Source organism: Prosopis cineraria, unplaced genomic scaffold (genome assembly GCF_029017545.1).
Source record: "Prosopis cineraria cultivar Desert tree isolate PC_DT_omini unplaced genomic scaffold, ASM2901754v1 PC13, whole genome shotgun sequence".
NCBI classification, from domain to species: domain Eukaryota; kingdom Viridiplantae; phylum Streptophyta; class Magnoliopsida; order Fabales; family Fabaceae; genus Prosopis; species Prosopis cineraria.
In genome coordinates this window covers 36,094,910-36,113,734 of record NW_026555344.1, presented here as the reverse complement: position 1 = coordinate 36,113,734, position 18,825 = coordinate 36,094,910, and the positions used below count along the sequence as shown (strand labels likewise).

Below are 18,825 nucleotides of genomic sequence, written 5' to 3'. Positions count from 1 at the left end.
AATATAAAATATTTTTAATCTTTTAAGATGTAATTATTATTATTTTTTAAAATATTTTTATTGATGAATGAATTTATATTTATTATAGAGTGTTTAATAAGAATAAATATAAAAATATAAAATTAATTTAAAAGTAAGTAGTTATTAAAATAAAATTTAATTAAAAATATTTTATATTGTTTAATGAAAGGGGTATAAGAAAGCCACGTCTTAAGAAAAAGAAGGAGATCAAATCATCGAAATACGGAGGAGATTGAACCAAATATGGATGTATCATCGCAACCGTCACACTGGCGCGCGCGCGCGCACATGTTTATATTACATGGTTGGGATTAACTAAAACCTATGAACGGCACAGATTTGATTATGTGGAATGAAACGGTGCTTTGCAACGGGATGCGGGAAGGAATTAACAAGCGGAAGGAGATACTCAAGGTCCTAAGTTTAAGGGGCCAAGAATATTTAGCATTTATAAAGTATTTAAAAAATTTTAAAATATTTAAAAATTATCTAAAGTTTAAGGGCCATGGCTACGAGTCCCCCTCCTTCTGCCCATGCCTATTAGAAAAAATATTTATTTTTAATACTTGACCGTGCATTAAATAATTTTTAATCTCAATACATAGAAATATTGTTGTTACTTTTTAGAAATAAAAAACATTTAAATTTTGCAGTAGTTAATATTAATTTTTTTTAAAAAATCTTATTACTAAGAACTTTATTTTTTTGTGACGCATATTTTCAAAAATTTTATATGCTTTTTTTTTTCAATCTAGTGGTGAATTCTGTAAAATTTGATTTTTTTCAATATTTTAAAATACCTAAGACTTTGAGCTTTGTTTAAATATTAAATTTCTTTCTATTTTTGTTAACAAACAATATTTTAAAATGTGTGTTGGTGACCTAGCGCCTTAGAGGACCATGTCCCCAAACGGTGTGAAATACCTAATTTTTAAATTAAATAGTGAATTTTTGGAATCCTTTATTATAATTTTTAAGAATGCAAGTGCTTAAAAATAAAAAAATAAAGAAATAAATATGAAAAAAAATGGAAGACTGCACCGTGAGAATAATCATGATATTGATAACTATTCATTTTACAATAAAAATTTCTTTTCATTCAAGTGCTTTCTCTCGTGTCTCAATTATTTTGAGATTCCCTTACTCCAAATACCAACATAACTCACTTTACCAAAAATAAAAATCAATGTATTAGATATCACCTTTGACAAGTAATTGAGGAGAGATTAAAATTTGAAAAAATGATAATAAAATTTATTTAAATTATGTAAATGATAAGCTAATCCCACAAAATGGTATAATTGCTTTAAATCTTTTGAAATCTTTTTATCATTAGGAATTAAAGAAAATGATACTTTTGCCTAACAAAAGATAAATTACAAGAAATGTAAGATGAAAGAAAAAAAGTGTTGAAGTATTGTTACTATTATTTTGTTAGGAGTTGAAACTCCATTAGTTACTAAAAAACATATTGTTCTCTAGTTAAGGTGTGGTGCTATGAGGAAGCTATGTTGAATTTGCTAAAAAAATGAAGCGTATCGTTTGATTAGATCAAGTGTTGAAATAATTAGAATGTTTTTGAGTTGATTGCAATTCAAAGAAATTGAAGAGAGCAAGTGTTTGGCGACTTCCTCTTTTTACTTGTGCAAAGTGACAATTTTTACATGATTCTATGCTTCATTTTTTAAGGCGACTAGCTACAATGCTCTCCTAAGTTTTATTCTCTCTTTCTTATTTCCTAATTGGTGTGTAAGTTCTTCCTCTTAATAAGTAACCATCTTTTTTCTATAAGACTTATGTGAACTTAAACTAAAATTATCATTTTAAACTCAAATGATTGGACTTGGGGCCAAATTTGGATTTTAGCACCAACAATATTTTTTTTCAAAAAACATATTATAAATGTTTAACAACATGATCTATTATTAATGAATACAAAATTTATATTTATCATCAATGAGGCCTTCCATTTAAAAACTAGGAAAGATGTTGATAGAAATATATAAATTATTTTTTTAATTTTATCCTTTTTTATTAATGGAAAAATATTTAATATAATTATATAATTATTTAAATTAAAAATAAAAATAAAATTACATATCCTATTTGTATGATATCAATAAAAACTAACTTTTCTTAGTTGAAAAATTGCATTTGTGGTACTTTACTGAATTCTGCCCTTCAAAATTCTTGTCAAGGCGGAACCGCAGAAGAGCAAGGATATTTAAAAAAAAAAAAAACTTGAAAAAAACAAAAATGACAGTTGAGACCGAAGTTTGGGACTTGGAACTTCGGATTCAACTAGGCCGAAGGGAAAGCGAAGAAAAACACTCTGCTCAAGAGAAACTCTTGAGATCAAAGTTTGGGACTTGGGACTGCAGAAATGGCGAGAAAGATGGAGTCACGACGGAAAAGGGCAGGTGGAAAATGGGAATACATATGGCCGATGTGGTTGACGATGTTGCTTCACGCCCTCGCCATTTTCCTATTCACCAGAGGCTTTCTGCTTACTAGAACCGAGCTTCCTTACTACAGCAATTGCTCTGACATTTCCCACTCCCCTTGCTTCTCTTCTTTTGATCACTTGAACAGCACCACTAATTCTTCTGATGGATCTTGTTGGACTAAGCCTGCTATAAACCGTTTGGTTATTATTGTTCTTGATGCTCTCAGGTATGTTGTTCTTTCTTTAGTCTGTGAATCTTCCATGTCACCTCACTATTTTTCTGGGGAGTTGTACAGGATCCTTTTTCTATTTACTTCACTGTCACGATTATGATTTGGGTGCATTTGACTTTTTTTTTTTAATCACTTTTCAGGTTTGATTTTGTCGCCCCCAGTTCATTCTTTCCTGGTCAGTTATCTAATGTTACCTTCTCATTTCACTCTTCTTCTTCTTCTTCTTCTTCTTACTTTTCTTCTCTTTTTCCGGTATTTGTTGGCGTGAATTCGTATCATCTTTGGTTTTCTGGTTGTGTGCGGGTCGTTGTATATATCGTGTTTCTCATTTTTTCCCCGTGAAGTTGATACAACTGTAACGAAGACTTGAATTAACCTGTATATTTGCCCACGGAATCGCTGCTTTGGTACTTTATTTCAAATTTTTGGATTGACCGTGAATTGCAACTTTACAATATTTTCCTTGCTTGCTTCAGAATCTAAACCATGGATGGATAAATTACAAGTATTGAAGATGGTGGCTTCTAGAAATGGATCATCCGCTAGAATCTTTAAAGCCTTTGCTGATCCACCTACAACAAGTTTGCAGCGATTGAAGGTGAAGTTAATTGCTTTTGTTTTATAGCAGTTTTGTAATAAATATCTTCTGATAATAATGAATAAAATGTGATGAAGTGATAACTATGTGCAGTCTATTCCTATCGTATAATCTTAGTGGCAGTCTAAGTTTTCAGATTTGTTTGTTTCTTTTTGGTTTTCAATCTGTAAGTAAATTTAAATAGATTTTTTCTACTTTGGCTTTTTCAGTATGTAATTAGATTTTGCATTGTCCTTTTGTGCATCATGGGATAATATTCCAATGCATACATCAAGAAGAATTTAATGTTTAATATAAATATTAAGACAAGTCTTAAACCAGGAATTTGGAGTAATTTAAACTTTACCAGTAATTTACGATTATGAATTAATGTTTTCAAGTCTAGAAATATTTTATTCTAGAGTAGATTTTGTCTTGATATCTATTGGGTGGCAGATGATTGAGTTAATTGTGAGGATCTTTCTATGGTCTAGGATTGAATTGTATCAAATAATTTTTATGTGCATCGTACTGTGGCTCTAGGGACTGTTTTTGAAATATTGTGCTGCACACAACTAGCAGGTTCTGGAATTTGATAAACATCTTTACTTGCAAGTGAAGTAGCTCAAAAGTTGTGGATTAAGCTTCTAGGTGAACATTGGATTAGCCCTTCACTTTTTCTCCATCCATTTTCTGGCTTCGAAAGAAAAAAGGGAGTGGGAATCATTGTGGAGCTGTGTTTTTTTTTCCCTATTCATTTTATGGTGCATTTGGTGATTGAATTGCTGGCATTTTTGTAGTAGGTACTTTCCTTTGCACCGTCTTGTGGATGTGATGATTTTTGTAGCTTTTTTTTGGGCTGTAGACCCTTTGTTCCTGTAGTTTTCTATATCTAACATGCAGAGAGGAAGAGAGTATAAAGAAGAGCTGAGAATTAGGGAAAGCTAGAGAGTTGGTTGTCAAGGAGAATATTCAATTGTATAAATAACACAGGGATTCCGTTATTCACTGCCACACAGTGCTAGTAGAATGAAAATATCGCCCACATGATACAGAACAATATTTAGAAAAGAATAGTGATATAAAACTAATAAATACTCTTTACCGCATGCATCACTCACCTACTTCAGAGGGACTGGGATGCTTCTCAGAGATTATGGGTTATCATATCATCTGCTTTAATTGTTTTCAGTCAAAGATGATTCCTGATCCTCGAGGATTTTGTTCTTCCTTTCCATTTTATGGAAGTCCGTTACAGTTAAAATGTTAGAAAATTTATGGTTGACAGCTTGTGGCTCCTTCCTTTGGGTAGGGCTTGACAACCGGGGGACTGCCCACTTTTGTAGATGTTGGGAATAGTTTTGGTGCACCAGCAATTGTTGAAGATAACCTAATACATCAGGTAGGATTTTTCTTCTCTTCCCTGTATTGTAGTGCTAAGTTTTTGTACTCATGTGATTTCATTTTACTTTGAGAAGTCTAAAGGTTCTTCTTATCAAAATTTCTAAATTCAAATCACTTACAGTTGGTTCAGAATGGGAAAAAGGTTCTTATGATGGGGGATGATACATGGACTCAATTGTTTCCTCATCATTTTGAAAGATCATATCCATACCCTTCTTTCAACGTCAAAGATCTTGATACGGTATGCCATAATATTATTTTTAATTTTAAAAGAATGCCATATCATAGTTAGATTTGACTTTGGGGTAATTTTTTAATCCTTACAACTTCTGAGTGAAATGTTCTGTGGCTTTTCATTTAATGAATAGACGTACAATTTATACATTTGACTCGTAATTTTGGTCACTCTAACATAATGCTGGTTATCCTTTAGGTTGACAATGGATGCATTGACCACCTTATTCCATCTCTTTATGAGGAAGATTGGGATGTTCTTATTTCACATTTTCTTGGAGTGGTATGGTTGATATCTTTCACTGAAGATTGTATTTATCTTTCTACAACGTTTTATTTTGTTTGATTGTGTGGTTAAACTTCCGACATAATTATTTTGTATTGCATTGCCAATATGTTTCAATTTTCTTTTTGTTAATAGATTGTGATTTGAATTATTGAGGTTGATTTTGAACACTGGATTTTTAGTTTGAAAAGAATATTTTGTGAAGTTCTACATAAAGTTTTGAATTATTGCTTGACAAGTATACTGGTGTAGCTGTGCTAATTGTGATGTATCAGATTTATTTAGGAGCATATTGGCAATGCAATTGATGGGATTCGCTGGTTGTGTGGTTGGAATTGTATGCATGCATCTTTGAGGGAACTTCTACTTTAATTTTGCTGTGGGATATTTATGTGCATATGGCTTCCCTTTGGCACTCAGCACATTGTCTTTTTAAGGAAATTATTTTATCTAATGCGCAAAGAGATTGGATACCTCCATCGGATTTGTTGTCACTATAGGTTTTCTTTTACTTTGTCCTGTTTTGGGCTTTCTTGTAATATCTAGCTTGAAGATATCTTCACCTTCAGCTAGCCGTAAATTATTCTTTCTAATAAAATTTCTTCTCCTAAGAAAAGTAAATGAATTAAAAACTTGTTTAAAATGAGGAAAAAGTATGTATACAATAACCTGGGTTTGAGATTTAGTTTAGAAGAACTTGTATTTAAACTGTTTTCGGGAATATGACCGTATTCTGGATGCCATGCAGTGTCAATGAAGGTTGTTAGATTTGCTGAGACCTGAAAGCACAAGTAATTGCTTATAGTGATCTGATGAGCCATTTCTTCATATTTTATATCTCATTATATATTATAACTAATAAAAAAGCATAAGATAAGTAGTTTCAAAATTGCATAACATATTTTTCTTATGGTTTTTAGTCTTCTACTTCTTTTGTTTCACTGAATTATCATCATCATCATCATGATTATTATACAGAGGATAAGTAGTTTCCTCCATTTTCTCTATGTTTTTTCTGCATATTCCAGGATCATGCTGGACATATATTTGGTGTTAATTCCAACCCATGATAGAAAAGTTGAAGCAATACAATACTATTTTAGAGGTATGTCAACTTTCTGACTGGCAGTTTTAATTTAATATTAAATGATAAGACTTTTGAAACAACTAAAAAAAAGATGATAAGACTTTTGAGGTTTAGTGATGTTACTTTTAATTCAACCAGAAATGTTCCCCACGCATTGCTTGGGGATATTCAATTTCCTTTTTGAAAAAAAAAAGTATCAAGTGTCCTTGTGTTTCTCAAAATATCAACAACAACAACAACAACAACAACAAGCAAGCTTTATCCCACTAGGTGAGGTCGGCTACATGGATTCAAGACGCCATTGTGCTCTATCATTTATCAAGCTTTTAGGAATATTATTAATTAAGAGATCGCGTTCAACAACTTCCAAGAGTGTTCTCTTAGGCCTTCCTCTACCTCTCTTAATCGGACTCAAAGTTATATGTTCCACTCTTCTTACTGATGCCTCCCTTGATCTTCTTTGTACATGCCCAAACCATCTCAACCGATTTTCTACCATTTTTTCCTCAATAGGTGCCACCCTCACTTTTTCGCGTACGTGCTCATTTCGAATTTTATCTTTACGTGTATGTCCGCACATCCATCATAACATTCTCATCTCTACTACTCCAACTTTATGCTCTTGCTGTCCGTTAGAGCCCAGCATTCACTACTATATAACATTGCCGGTCTGATAGCAGTGCGATAAAACTTTCCTTTAAGTTTATTAGGCACCTTACGGTCACAAATAACTCCTTTAGCTTTTCTCAAAATATCATTTGAATGAATAGAAATAGATAACTTGATTTTATATTTATGTCACATTAATGCATAGTAAATAAATAGTGATTGACAATTTTGGTTTTATGTTGTATATTGATCATATTTTCTAATATCATATTGTCTTAGTTCTTACAATGCTTTTTGAAGTTACTTGCCGAAAGTATGGGAATTGTCTTTGTTGTAATTTATTTCTTGTTGGTTTTCCATTTTTTATTTCTTTGAGACATCATACTGCAACTAGAGTATCGGGTTTCATCTTGTCTTGTCTAGGTTTTAGTTTAAATTATTACTATTATTTATTTTTATTTTAATAATTGTACTTTGGGCTCCATATACAGCGCTAGGGTTACTTTTATGTTGCACTTTTTCCTGCTGAATAAGATTTAGATCATTTGCCATCTACTTCGCCTTTGTTCCCTACTTCTCTTCCTCTTTCCTTTGTTGTACATCTGTGCATGTAAAATGCAGAATCTGGCACTCATTTGTTATTACATTTGAGTGGCTATGTGATTATGGAATTAGATTATCTGGGGTCTTTGGTGAGATATGTCTGTGGGATTTAGAGAAGTTTTTCTTTATTTATTTCAGAGGTTGTGGACAAAGGAAGGGAATGATTTCTCAGCATGCAGATTTTTTTTTTCTCTTTTCTATAATTGGGAACTTTTGGTTAGTTCATATCTTCAGTGGTGCTTCTTTGTTTATAGATGAATCATGGGGTAGAGCATTTTGTAGCTGTTTTTTTTTTTTTTTTTTTTTGTGGTTCTGCTCGTGGTTTTTTTAGGGGAGTCACTTCATTATATATGTTAAGGACTTCAGCAGCTTGAGTGCATGATCAAGTTTCTATTTTTGTTCTTATCTATTCTTGCATATGTAGATGATGATGATGATGATGATGATAAGTGCCTTGGAATGCATAAAGATTAAGGATCTCTTGTAATAAATATATATTCTATCAATTTCTAATATTTCTGCCAAGTGTTTTATAGACTAATACTTTTTCTAGCGTGTTTAAAATCTTGTCACAATATTAATTATTAATACTAAGATGTAGACAGCACAAATCATGAAGATCTACTGCGCTCTTATGTTTTGGGACCTCCCCATTGTCTTAAATTGTGTATGATTGTATTCTGTTATCTTACTTGAGTTTAATTTAGCTGGTTTGGTGTACGCATTATCCCATTTCAATTTGATAAACAAACTTAGCATTTTGCTACAGAGAGTAATTGAAGAGCTGGAAAGTCAATCTGGACCTGGGGGTTTGCATGAGAATACTATGCTTATTGTGATGGGTGACCATGGACAAACCCTAAATGGTGATCATGGTGGTGGAGGTTCTGAAGAGGTGTGTTGTGCATTTTATCTTTGTATGTCCACACATTTGGGTGCATGAGTATCCCTTGTCTTTCATTCTTTTCAATTTCATTTACGATACCTACTGCCTCATCTTGCAGGTGGAAACTGCTGTCTTTGCCATGAATTTTAGGAACTCTCAATCTTCCTTGCTGCCAGAATTTATAGTTCTACTTGTCGACTTGACATGGTATTTGTATATCTTTCATTACTAGCTTCACAAAGGGTCATAATTACGCCAGAAAATTAGACCACTGAGAATGAAAATTACATATAGACGGGGAAACTGTGGTGGGACAACTGGAAGATGAAAACTGTAAAATCAATATGGATCGGTATATCAAATCTTATTTGAGTAGAAAATTATTTGAAGATATCTTTAGGTAATTGTATGATCATAATCTTCAGGAGCTTTTATTATCTTGCAGTCTTGTGTATTTTGTATTGTATAAAACTCAAAATATGTATAAGAGGGACTGTTCTTAGTAACAGTCATGTTCCTTCTTTGTAACAAGCTGAGAGCTTATACAATTTTCAGCTTGAGCATCTTTCAAGGGAGGTGAAGAGTGATTACTCTTTATTTTTCCTCTAAAATCATTAATTTTGTCTTCAATGATAGGATGGGAATAATGTCTGCATCAGCTCCATGCAACAGGTTTGAAAAGCTCTTTTGTCTAGTGTCACTCCCTTAAAGCACTTAAATTTATGCAGACCAATAATTATTCATCTTTGACTGTACTCTTGCAGCTTGACTTTGCGGCAACAGTTTCAGCATTGGTTGGTATTCCTTTCCCTTATGGAAGGTGCAGTATAAGCATTCTGTCAATGTTACTGTTGTATATTTTCATCTTATATTGGTACATATGAGTGATTCTATGTAATTTATCAACTAGCTAAAATGTCCTAATTTCCTCACAATTTCCATGCTGTGGGTACCAGTCTCAGACTTTAGTTCTTTCGGCTTCATATCTGGTATTTGAGGTTAAATTTATTTGTGTCAGGGGCAGTTACTATTGCTGAAAGTATAGGATATCAGTAAAAGATGTGGAGAAATTTATGTGAAACAAAAGATTGAATAAAGAAGTTCGAATGATGCTTCAGAACTTAAGGTCTGTCTTAACTATTGACATGGAAATTCTGGGTTCAATTTTCCTCTGAATTTATTTCATTAGTGGAAACGTTACCTTTGTAGATAATGAAAGAAAGGTCTCCAAGCTCTCATCTCAAGTAACTAAGTGATAGTTCACATGAACAAAATATCTAAAATAATCTCATCATGATCAAAATTGTATAACTCTATCCTAATTAAAATAGAATAACTAATCCTAAATGCATGGAAAAAACATCCAAAAATGGTTAAACAAATAATTAAAATAAATAGGAGTGTCCAAAAATTTGCTGCTGTGGAGGACTTTTGAAAAGTTATTGGTTTAATTAGTTGTAAAGAGAGGAAGGGCTAGATAAAATCAAAGAAATAGTTCAACATGAATTTAACAAATTAGATTGTAATGTTGTCCATGAGCTACTCTTGCAATCAAGTCTGGCTGATATGAAGAGGGGGAAGACACTTAACCTTTTATATTTATTATCCTTGAAAATTTTTGCCCTAAAAAGCCCTAAACCATGACCATGTGTACACTATTCATTTGGTTTCCCCTAGTTTATTGTTAGAATGAACCAAATCCTTTTTGGTAGCTTTATCCCATTCGTTAAATCTCTTTGCAAGATATTTAGCGTTATTTTTTGTAGGTTACGTTGCCATTTTAAGTCAATGTATGCTTTAAATCTGGAGTCATGATGTACTCATGCTGTTAAAGAAATGTCTTGGGAACTAATTTAAGAACTCACAATGCATTATTAATTTTGTTCCTCAGCATTGGTCGTATCAATCCTGAGCTTTATGCTCTAGGAGCTGGGAGGTGGGATTTGGCAGCCCCTCAGGAGCCGTCAGAGTCAGATGTCTGGATGCAGAATTATGCTAATGTACTATGTGTCAATTCTTGGCAGGTTTTTAAACATTTGAACTTTTGGTTCCCTTTACAGAATGAGTATATTGTCTTCTCTTCAATCTTAACTATCATAGATTTGGCTAGGTTATTAAGAAATGGACCTTGAGTACCCAATATTGCACTTTGAAAGTTCCCTTGCTTCCGTTTCTGGACTACAGCATTATTTCTTAGTCTTGTTTCTGCACAAACATATCAAGTTGCCTTCAGTTCTTGTGGAGTTTCTTCAATAAATTTTGTCTTAAAACATGTGCTTATTTTCAAGGAAAAGGATTTGCTATTGGGATTTGACAGTGCAATGCTGCGAAATACTGTGGAGCTGACTTTTGTGCATAATCTAACACATCTTTGTATCATCTCTTTTTTATTAAAATATTAGAAGTTCTCGCCTACAAAATTTACACTTGATGCAATTTTAATGCTAAGTAAATCTTGTTTCTGATTGTTATCTTGTTTTCCACGCTTTCCAACAGCATCATTATGGTTTGAGTCTAAATCTTTGCTTTAACATCACATTCTGGGTGTTTATTTGATAATTCCAAAAGTGAAATAAATTGTCAGGAAAATGGTCATATGTTCTCTCTCTGCATGTGTGTGTGTGTGTAAATATATCCTTGCTTTTCTGTTATCTCGTTTTAATCATTTTGAGGATGCATTTGTTCAGGTGAAGAGATATATAGACGTTTATTCAGCTTCATCAGCTGTTGGATTTTCCTCTGATGACTTGTCTCGAATTGCAAGCACTTATGCACAAGCAGAGAGCCTTTGGCTGCATTCTACTAAGAAGTTACTGTCAGACAAAAAAAATGGCAGTGGTACAATTTTGCCTACACTTAAGAGGCAAATTGATGCATACCTTAATTTCCTAGCAACTGTTGCTGAGTTAGCTCGCGTCAAATGGACTGAGTTTGATTTAAAACTGATGATGTCTGGTATTTTAATCATGTTTGTATCACTCAGTTTTCAAATTCTTTCCATTTTAAGAGGGAACATGCAGCTTGGTATGTATATGCCGCTATCTGGAGCTTCTGGAATTTTCTCCATCTCAACTTTTGCATACGTTTTACTGGCAGTCCGTGCATGCAGTTTCCTTTCAAACAGTTTTATCTGTAAGTTTGAAGCATTTGGATTTTTACATTGGTTCACATTACACCTTGGCTTTCCAAGACTTCATGGTTATTTTCTTTTTGGCTTGGATTTTGTTGTCAGTGGAGGAAGGAAAAGTAGCAAATTTCCTTTTGGCCACATCTGGGATTGTGATGTTTCGATATGCGGTCATGAAGGAGAAGCTACTAGCAGAAGTGTGTATTTCACCTAGGTTTCATTCTCTTGTGCTTAGCAAGTTCATTGTTATTTGAGAACTTTCTTGCTTGCTAACGCATAAATTCTTATAGAACTTCGGTAGATTTTCATAGTGAGAAGTCACTGAACATCATTTTTATTTTCTGTAGAGTGTTGGGTTCCTTCTCTTGTGCACGTTTTGTCAATTTTCCATTGAACTTGGGTTGACAAAACAGGCTGCCACATCTGCTTTTATGAAAGAACACACTTCATGGATTCTCAACATCACATCAAGTTTTCCAGTATGGGAGTATGTAGCCGAAATTGCACCCATGCTAGTTCTGATCCTGTTGGCATTTCTACTGTACAAGGCCACCGATAGCAGTTCCTTTAAGCAGCCATGGAAGTACATCACGTGGAGTACCATCTTGAGTTATTTGCTAATAATTGTGCATTGGATATCAGACTGTAATAGCATTGGTTTTGTACTGGCGCCTGAAAGCATTGGGAGAAATTACGTTCCCAGGATCATCTATGCTATTTCTTTGGGGCAACTGTCATTACTGTCATTTGGAGGACTATTTAAGGATAACTGTCTGGATTGCAAGAAAAAATTAATCACAAAAGCAATGGCCATGTTATCTGCCTGGAGTTCAATTGTCATTCTTCTCTCAGGAAAGCAGGGTCCCATGATTGCCATTGCGTCCATAATTGGAGGTTCTCTTTACTTTTATCTTCTGTTATGTTAGTAGATCTTGCTGCGCAAATGCTTGAAACATATGACTCTCATGATGTATTCCTGCCATTATTTACAAATTAGTAATATATTTTCCTTCATTTTTATGAGCATGAAGCTACATACATTTTTCTGAGGATTTTTTCCTTGTGCTTTTAAACCACCTTCCAGGCTATTGTATATTGAGGATGGACGATAAAGAAGAGTGTACTAATGAAAGACCTAGTAGCAGTTTAGCTATTTATCCCTTCCGGGTGATGCAATGGAGCCTTTTTGCTGTGTGTCTCTTTTTTTGCAGTGGTCACTGGTATGTTAGGTGTTTCTGTCTGAGGTTAGGATGAATTTGTTTCAGCTTTCTCTGGTGGACTCTTTTGTGGTTTCTGCAACTTTTTTCAGCATGTGCTAAGAATATTTAACATATCAATTATTAATGCTTTGTCCAGAAACTACACTTGTTAAACCTTTGCATCTTTATTTTCAGGTGTGCTTTTGATGGTCTCCGTTATGGTGCTGCATTTGTGGGGTAAATAATCAGCTAGTTACATTATATGTTTGCTAGTTACATTATATGTTTGCTATTTTTTCTGGAGTTTTTATTGATGCTTCAGATACTAGAGGAATCACTAGATATTTTACAATTCAAGGCCAACATTACAACCAGCACTAGATCAAACTTCATCTCTTGATGGGGTTCTTCACGTATCTTACTGTTTGCTTGGCTTTCTAATGATCTACATTCATTTCAGGTTTGAAGAATTTGTCCTCGTTCGCCAAGCAATCCTCCTCGCGATTGATACATTCGGTTTTTCGATCATCCTTCCCATACTCGGTCTCCCACTTCTTGTAGCAACCATGAAACAGGCTAATCAAACAAAACGTTATTTCTACACGCAATTATCTCAAGTGAGTTTCCTTTAGTTGTGAGTATTCTCCTTAGGGATTTGAATTCAATGAGTAACACAAATCTACTCACTCAATGAGTGTCCCTCATAACACGGTAACAACTGTTCAACTCAATTGAATGGCTATCAGAGATTTTATCTTGTGATAATTAGAAAGCACCAAATCTCAAGTTTTTGGAAGGAATAGCATATGTGAGAAGTGTTCTGATCGTTAGAGTTGTTTTGAATTTTTGAAAGTAATATATCTGGATAATTTTCAAGTGCTAATGAAATCCAATATCTATTATTGAGGCATTCATTGAGCGAGTAGATTTAGGCTACTCATCCCATCAAATCCTTCCTGCTAGTTAACCATTGAATGCATTGTTTTCTGACACTCATGATTCAATGCCATATTAAGGCGTATATAATGTATGGGCTGAGTACTGCAATTACAACAACTTTTGCAATACTATGTGTCACAGTCCAGAGACGGCACTTGATGGTAAAAACGTTGTATGATGTTTTTTTTTTTTTTTACAATCCTAATTCTGTTTGTGTTGCTAATCCAGTACAGTCTATGCTTTTATATTCTTGCAGGTTTGGGGTTTATTTGCTCCAAAGTTTGTTTTCGATGTGGTCGGTCTTCTCCTTACAGATATCTTTATATGTTGGGCTTCACTTTACTATTTTGATCAAGTTAAGGATGATCAATAGCTCTTGTATTGAGTGATGGTTATGTATTATGTTAGATGCATTTCATTATTTCCTATTCTTTGCATTCCTTATATAGATTCATTTTTGATCACACAAATTTTGTAGTCTGAGGCTTCTTCATGACAGTTTAGGCACATGGGGCTTATGGACTCAATCAGGAATTTTCCCTCCACAGCCAAATTTGTTCCTTGCTGAATTTTGTTCTAGTGATGAAGACAGAAGGGATGATATAACTACTAATTCCCTAAATTTTTCTTCAACTATCAATTTAATTCTTAAGCCTCAACTTAGCACATCTCGGTTTGTGGTTTATTAAGGTATTATAAAGATTGAATTGTATTGAATCAAAAGATGATGAAAATTTCAATTGAACTATTCCAAATCATGACACAATAAGGATAAGTTGTTCTGAGTTAACATTTAAGAATTAATTGGATAATTAAAAAAAGTTTAAAGACTAAGAGTTATATTTTACTTCCAAAAAAAAAAAGTGAACATTTGGTTCCATCATAGTTCATCAATACAAATTGAAAGTTGTTGTCTAAGAATTCTCATGAACAATATGTGCTTGGAATTATCTACCTAAGTAGGCATTGTCATTATCTTTAATTATATAATCTTCAATTAATCATTCATTAGGGAACGCATATAGGGGAAAAGGGTATGACAGGTTTTCAATTTCTAGTAGCATGAAGGAATAATTGATGTGTTGATCACTCTGAGGCACCTTCTATTTAGGTTGTTAGTTTTTACTTAATTGATCTTGCTTTGGTTCACTGCTTTCATCAACTTTAGGCCTTGTGTTCATAAGAACCTGCAAGTCACATATTAACAGAGTTAAATGAATTATTATAGATTAAAATTAATTAAATGTTTAAGTAATTACTATCATTTTTTTGGGAAAAAAATCAATTGTATAACATTTCTTGAATTTCATTCAAAAAAAATGTACATGCTTCCCATCCATTATCTAAACTTACATAAATTTCGCTTTGAAATGAAAAAGTAAAGCAACTCAAAAACTTAGTTTGGGAAGCCATTCTCCAAAATCTGGCTTAGCCTTTTGAGCTTGCGTTTACATTTGTCCTTACTGATTTCTTTAACATATATACTGTTCTTTATATTGTACTAGGTTTTTATTTTAAAAAATATATATAACTTTGAATCTTTACACTTTAGTCGAGTTTTTGTTATAAGTTACTGTACTATTTTTTTTTCTATTTTAAATTCCTACACTTTTGTTTTTCGATGCTTTAGATTCCTATAACACCGCTTCTGGAGGGATTTAGAATACCAAAAACTAAAAGTATAAGGACCTATAATAAATTTCAAGCAATACAAAGTTATGTTTTTCAAAAAAAAAAAATTCATGATCTCTGTTGAAATTATATTAAACTCCCTTCTATTTTTAGTAGCGCTTAGTGCAATTATAATAAAATTCAAAATTTAATATTACTTTTTCCTTTGAGGAAAAATTATACAAGTTTTGAAAATAAAATAATACATATAATTTTAAGAAAAATTGAAATTGAAAAGTATTATGCTGCTTTTAAAAAGATATAATATTTATAAGGAATAATAAAACTTTCAATTCCTTAATTTTGTCTCAATTACTAATTTGGTTTCAAAAATTTAATTTTTTTATTAATTGTATCCTTAAAGTTTTATAACCATACACAATTAGTCTTGGTTTTCCCTTCAAACCATGAGGAATAATTATATAAGTGTAAAAAATCTCAGGACCAAAAGTTTCAATTCCTTTTCATAAAATTTCAGTGAAATTCAAAAAAGGCAAAAAAAAAAAAGGAAGAATAAGAATGAAAAATTAAGGTTGTGATTTTGATGGATATAAATAAAAAAATAGAAAGTGCACCATACCTTACGAAGCATAGTGTTCTCATTGATCAAAGTGGAGATACGCTCTTCCAACTTGGAATTCTGGTCTTGCAACTCTTTGGCTCTTCCTTCCAACTCATTCACATACACTTTCTTCCTCTCTCTTGCTTGCTGTGCTGATACTCTGTTCCTCAACAACCTGTTCTTTCATGTTCCCATGTTACCAACTCATATTTCATCATTCTAATTATGATTTAAAAAAAAAAGTTGACTCAATGAATCCCACCATTTATTTCTATGAAAATGAACATACATAGCACAGTTCATACCACACTTTATTTGATTTAGAATGTTTGTTACCCTATCTATTCTCTCATTTCAGCTAATGGTTAGAGCAATTTCATCTAATTCTCTAAATGAAGGGTTGAGATTTTAGGGATTAGAAGGGATAGTAGAGAAGGCAACAGTCCAAATCCCAGATGACATTTAAAAAAAAATATTTTTTAATTCCGCCCCAGTTCATAAGATTTTATTTTTGTAAAATTGTGCTTACCAATGAAGTTTATTAAATATACTTTTTTTATTTTATTTTAAAAGTATACAAATATAAATTTTTAAAAATATTCTTCATTTAATATAACTTTATTTGTGAAATATTAAATAGACTGAGGAAATATAACAAAGAAGGAAGGGTAATGTTGAAACAAATACAATTAATAAAATTTTATTTTAGTAAAAGTATCTTCTAAATCAGGAGGGAGTGCTTCTTTTTGTTTATACACACACAATTACGTATATTTTCATGGAAATACTAATCTACGGGTCCTTCTAGTTTTTTTAATTTTAAATTGGGTCTTTGTATTTCATTTTGTTTTAATTAAACTATTAAAATTTAATTGATTAAATATATTAATCTCCACGGGTTTTGAATTTTTTTCTTTTAATAAAATAAAATAATGCACTTTTATAGTTTCATTAAAAGATTACATAATTTAATAATCAACATTTATATAATTAAGTTATGTTTTCTAAATTACTTCTTTATATGTAGAATTTACCTAAAAAATTAAGAAAAATGTAAACACTATACCAAATCAAATTTTATTTTTTATTTTTTAGCTAAAAGTATTAAATAAATTTTTCTACAAATTTTAAAAATATTTTTTATTTTGAAAAAGTTATTCATTCATTAACAACTTTAACAGTTAGGAATAATATACTTAATCGATCAAACTATAAGAATTTAGTTAAAATAAAATAAATTATAAGAATCTAATTCAAAATCAATAAATTTAGAAGGAGCTGCAAATTAAATCGGCCTTGTTCTTTTGGTCACATGAAATAGAGAAACCATAAAGAGAAGAAAAAATCTAATGAAGAAGAAAGAATCGAACATCTGGTAATATATATATATATATATATATGCACACCTCTTGAGGCGTCTGCACTCTTTGTCAGCAGGATTTCTTCCTCTTCTTCGTTTTCCACTCTGAAGCTGAGAATCTGTCACTGTCACATTGCTTAAGCTTCCTGCTGCCTTCGTATTCCCATTTGAAATCACTGCCTCTCCTCCTCCTCCTCCTCCTCCTCCGCCGCCTGCCGTCGCTTCCATGTCCGGCACTCTGAACAGATCTTCATCGCTTTCTTCTGCATCACTTTCCACTTTCCAGTGAAAACCCTACTTTGCTTTCTAATATTATTTCATCTATGGTACACAATATCTTCCACTATTTTATCAACAAACAAAAAATGATACGTACAGGATCACTCGGTTATATATCAAAATCAACATGTACAATTGTACATGCAATGCTCAGCACAGTCGGTTTCTTTTTCTCTTTTTCAATAATAAGTTTAGTTGAGTTGGTTCTGGCTCACCAAGATCGATGCATCCTTCAAGCACTGAGATATTTACATAACATCTACTAACAAGAATCTTACAGTAATAAAAAGATTTGAACTCACGAATTGATAGATTGTAGGCTAAATCTTTGTATACGAACTGGACCAACGTTGTTAGTACTCACCTAGTCAAATAGCCCTATCAAAAAGAAAAAAAAAACTACATACAATACTCAAAGCTGATCATTTACATTTTTTTTTTTTTAATAGAAAGTTCAGGTCTTGACTCCATAAAAGTCAAGCATGCCTACATATTCAAAGAATACTAAATTTAAATTGACAATCTTGTGAGTTAAGACATATCCTTACTAAAAAGATCAATCTTTGTTGGTTGCCACCTAGTCAGCCATGTCAATAAGAAAAAACCTACTCAAAGATGAAGTACTCTTATTTGTATGAAGACAATATAATAATGTTGTGATGATTGCTTACCAGTTTTGCTAGTCTTGTGAAGAGGGAAAGGGTTGAGGGCATGGCTGTTGAGCCTGTGGTTCCATGAAGAAGATGAAGAAGAAGCAGACACTACTGATCCTTCCTTCAGTTGAAGAGACATGTCTCTCTCTTCTTCTCTTTGAGGAGCTGCTGATGAAGATGTAGCTTTTTAATTTTAATTTTTTTATACTTTTCTCTTTGGTTCTCAAAGAAAAAAGTGAAAGTGAAGTAGTGAAGGAATGTTAAGAGTTGTTTATCTTCTAGCTCTTGGAATCTTGTCATCTCACAGAACCATTTAAGACATGAGAATGGGACCAAGGAGCTTGGCTGACAATTGAACACGTTGTTGTCCACACAACCGCCACTTTTTCATCACATTCAGATTTTGCACCGTGTCTTTCGGATAAATATAAAGAGTCTTTATATGAAGAATATTAAAAAAATAAATTCATATATAGTCTTGTTATTTCTTTAAAAATACAATTATAAAATATAAAATAAATAACATTATTCATGAATTATCAGCAATGTTACATCAAGTACATACCATATATGAAAAATATGTCTAGTTAATGCATGAATGCAGAGAATCTAACAGTTCCGTTCCCAAATAATTGCTATTTTTTTTTGT

At 32.4% G+C, this 18,825-nt stretch overlaps 2 protein-coding genes across 3 annotated transcripts; one reads left to right on the top strand and one right to left on the bottom strand.

The window, feature by feature from the left end:
- Positions 1–2,295: 2,295 nt before the first annotated feature.
- LOC129290555 (uncharacterized) lies at positions 2,296–14,317 on the top strand. Its single transcript, XM_054927347.1, is given in 22 exon segments — positions 2,296–2,694; positions 2,841–2,875; positions 3,177–3,298; positions 4,590–4,679; positions 4,803–4,922; positions 5,115–5,198; positions 6,230–6,260; positions 6,263–6,306; positions 8,270–8,395; positions 8,505–8,565; positions 8,568–8,593; positions 9,023–9,058; positions 9,151–9,206; positions 10,278–10,410; positions 11,074–11,518; positions 11,619–11,710; positions 11,861–12,407; positions 12,598–12,733; positions 12,908–12,949; positions 13,173–13,329; positions 13,729–13,812; positions 13,908–14,317. Coding segments are annotated over 22 exon segments (2,874 nt in total). The 5' UTR covers positions 2,296–2,404; the 3' UTR covers positions 14,025–14,317.
- A 152-nt stretch (positions 14,318–14,469) lies between these two features.
- On the bottom strand, positions 14,470–18,470 carry LOC129290556 (transcription factor HY5-like). 2 transcript variants are annotated; one of them, XM_054927348.1, is made up of 4 exons: positions 18,195–18,470; positions 17,291–17,507; positions 15,903–16,059; positions 14,470–14,838 (listed from the first exon to the last, which is right to left on the bottom strand). In XM_054927348.1, the coding sequence occupies exons 1-4, from the start codon at positions 18,313–18,315 to the stop codon at positions 14,767–14,769; spliced, it is 567 nt and encodes a 188-aa protein (XP_054783323.1). In that variant the 5' UTR covers positions 18,316–18,470; the 3' UTR covers positions 14,470–14,766. The 2 variants fall into 2 exon arrangements, with proteins under 2 accessions (XP_054783323.1, XP_054783324.1); XM_054927349.1 differs by having other exon boundaries at positions 17,291–17,538; positions 18,195–18,398.
- Between the last annotated feature and the right edge of the window lie 355 nt (positions 18,471–18,825).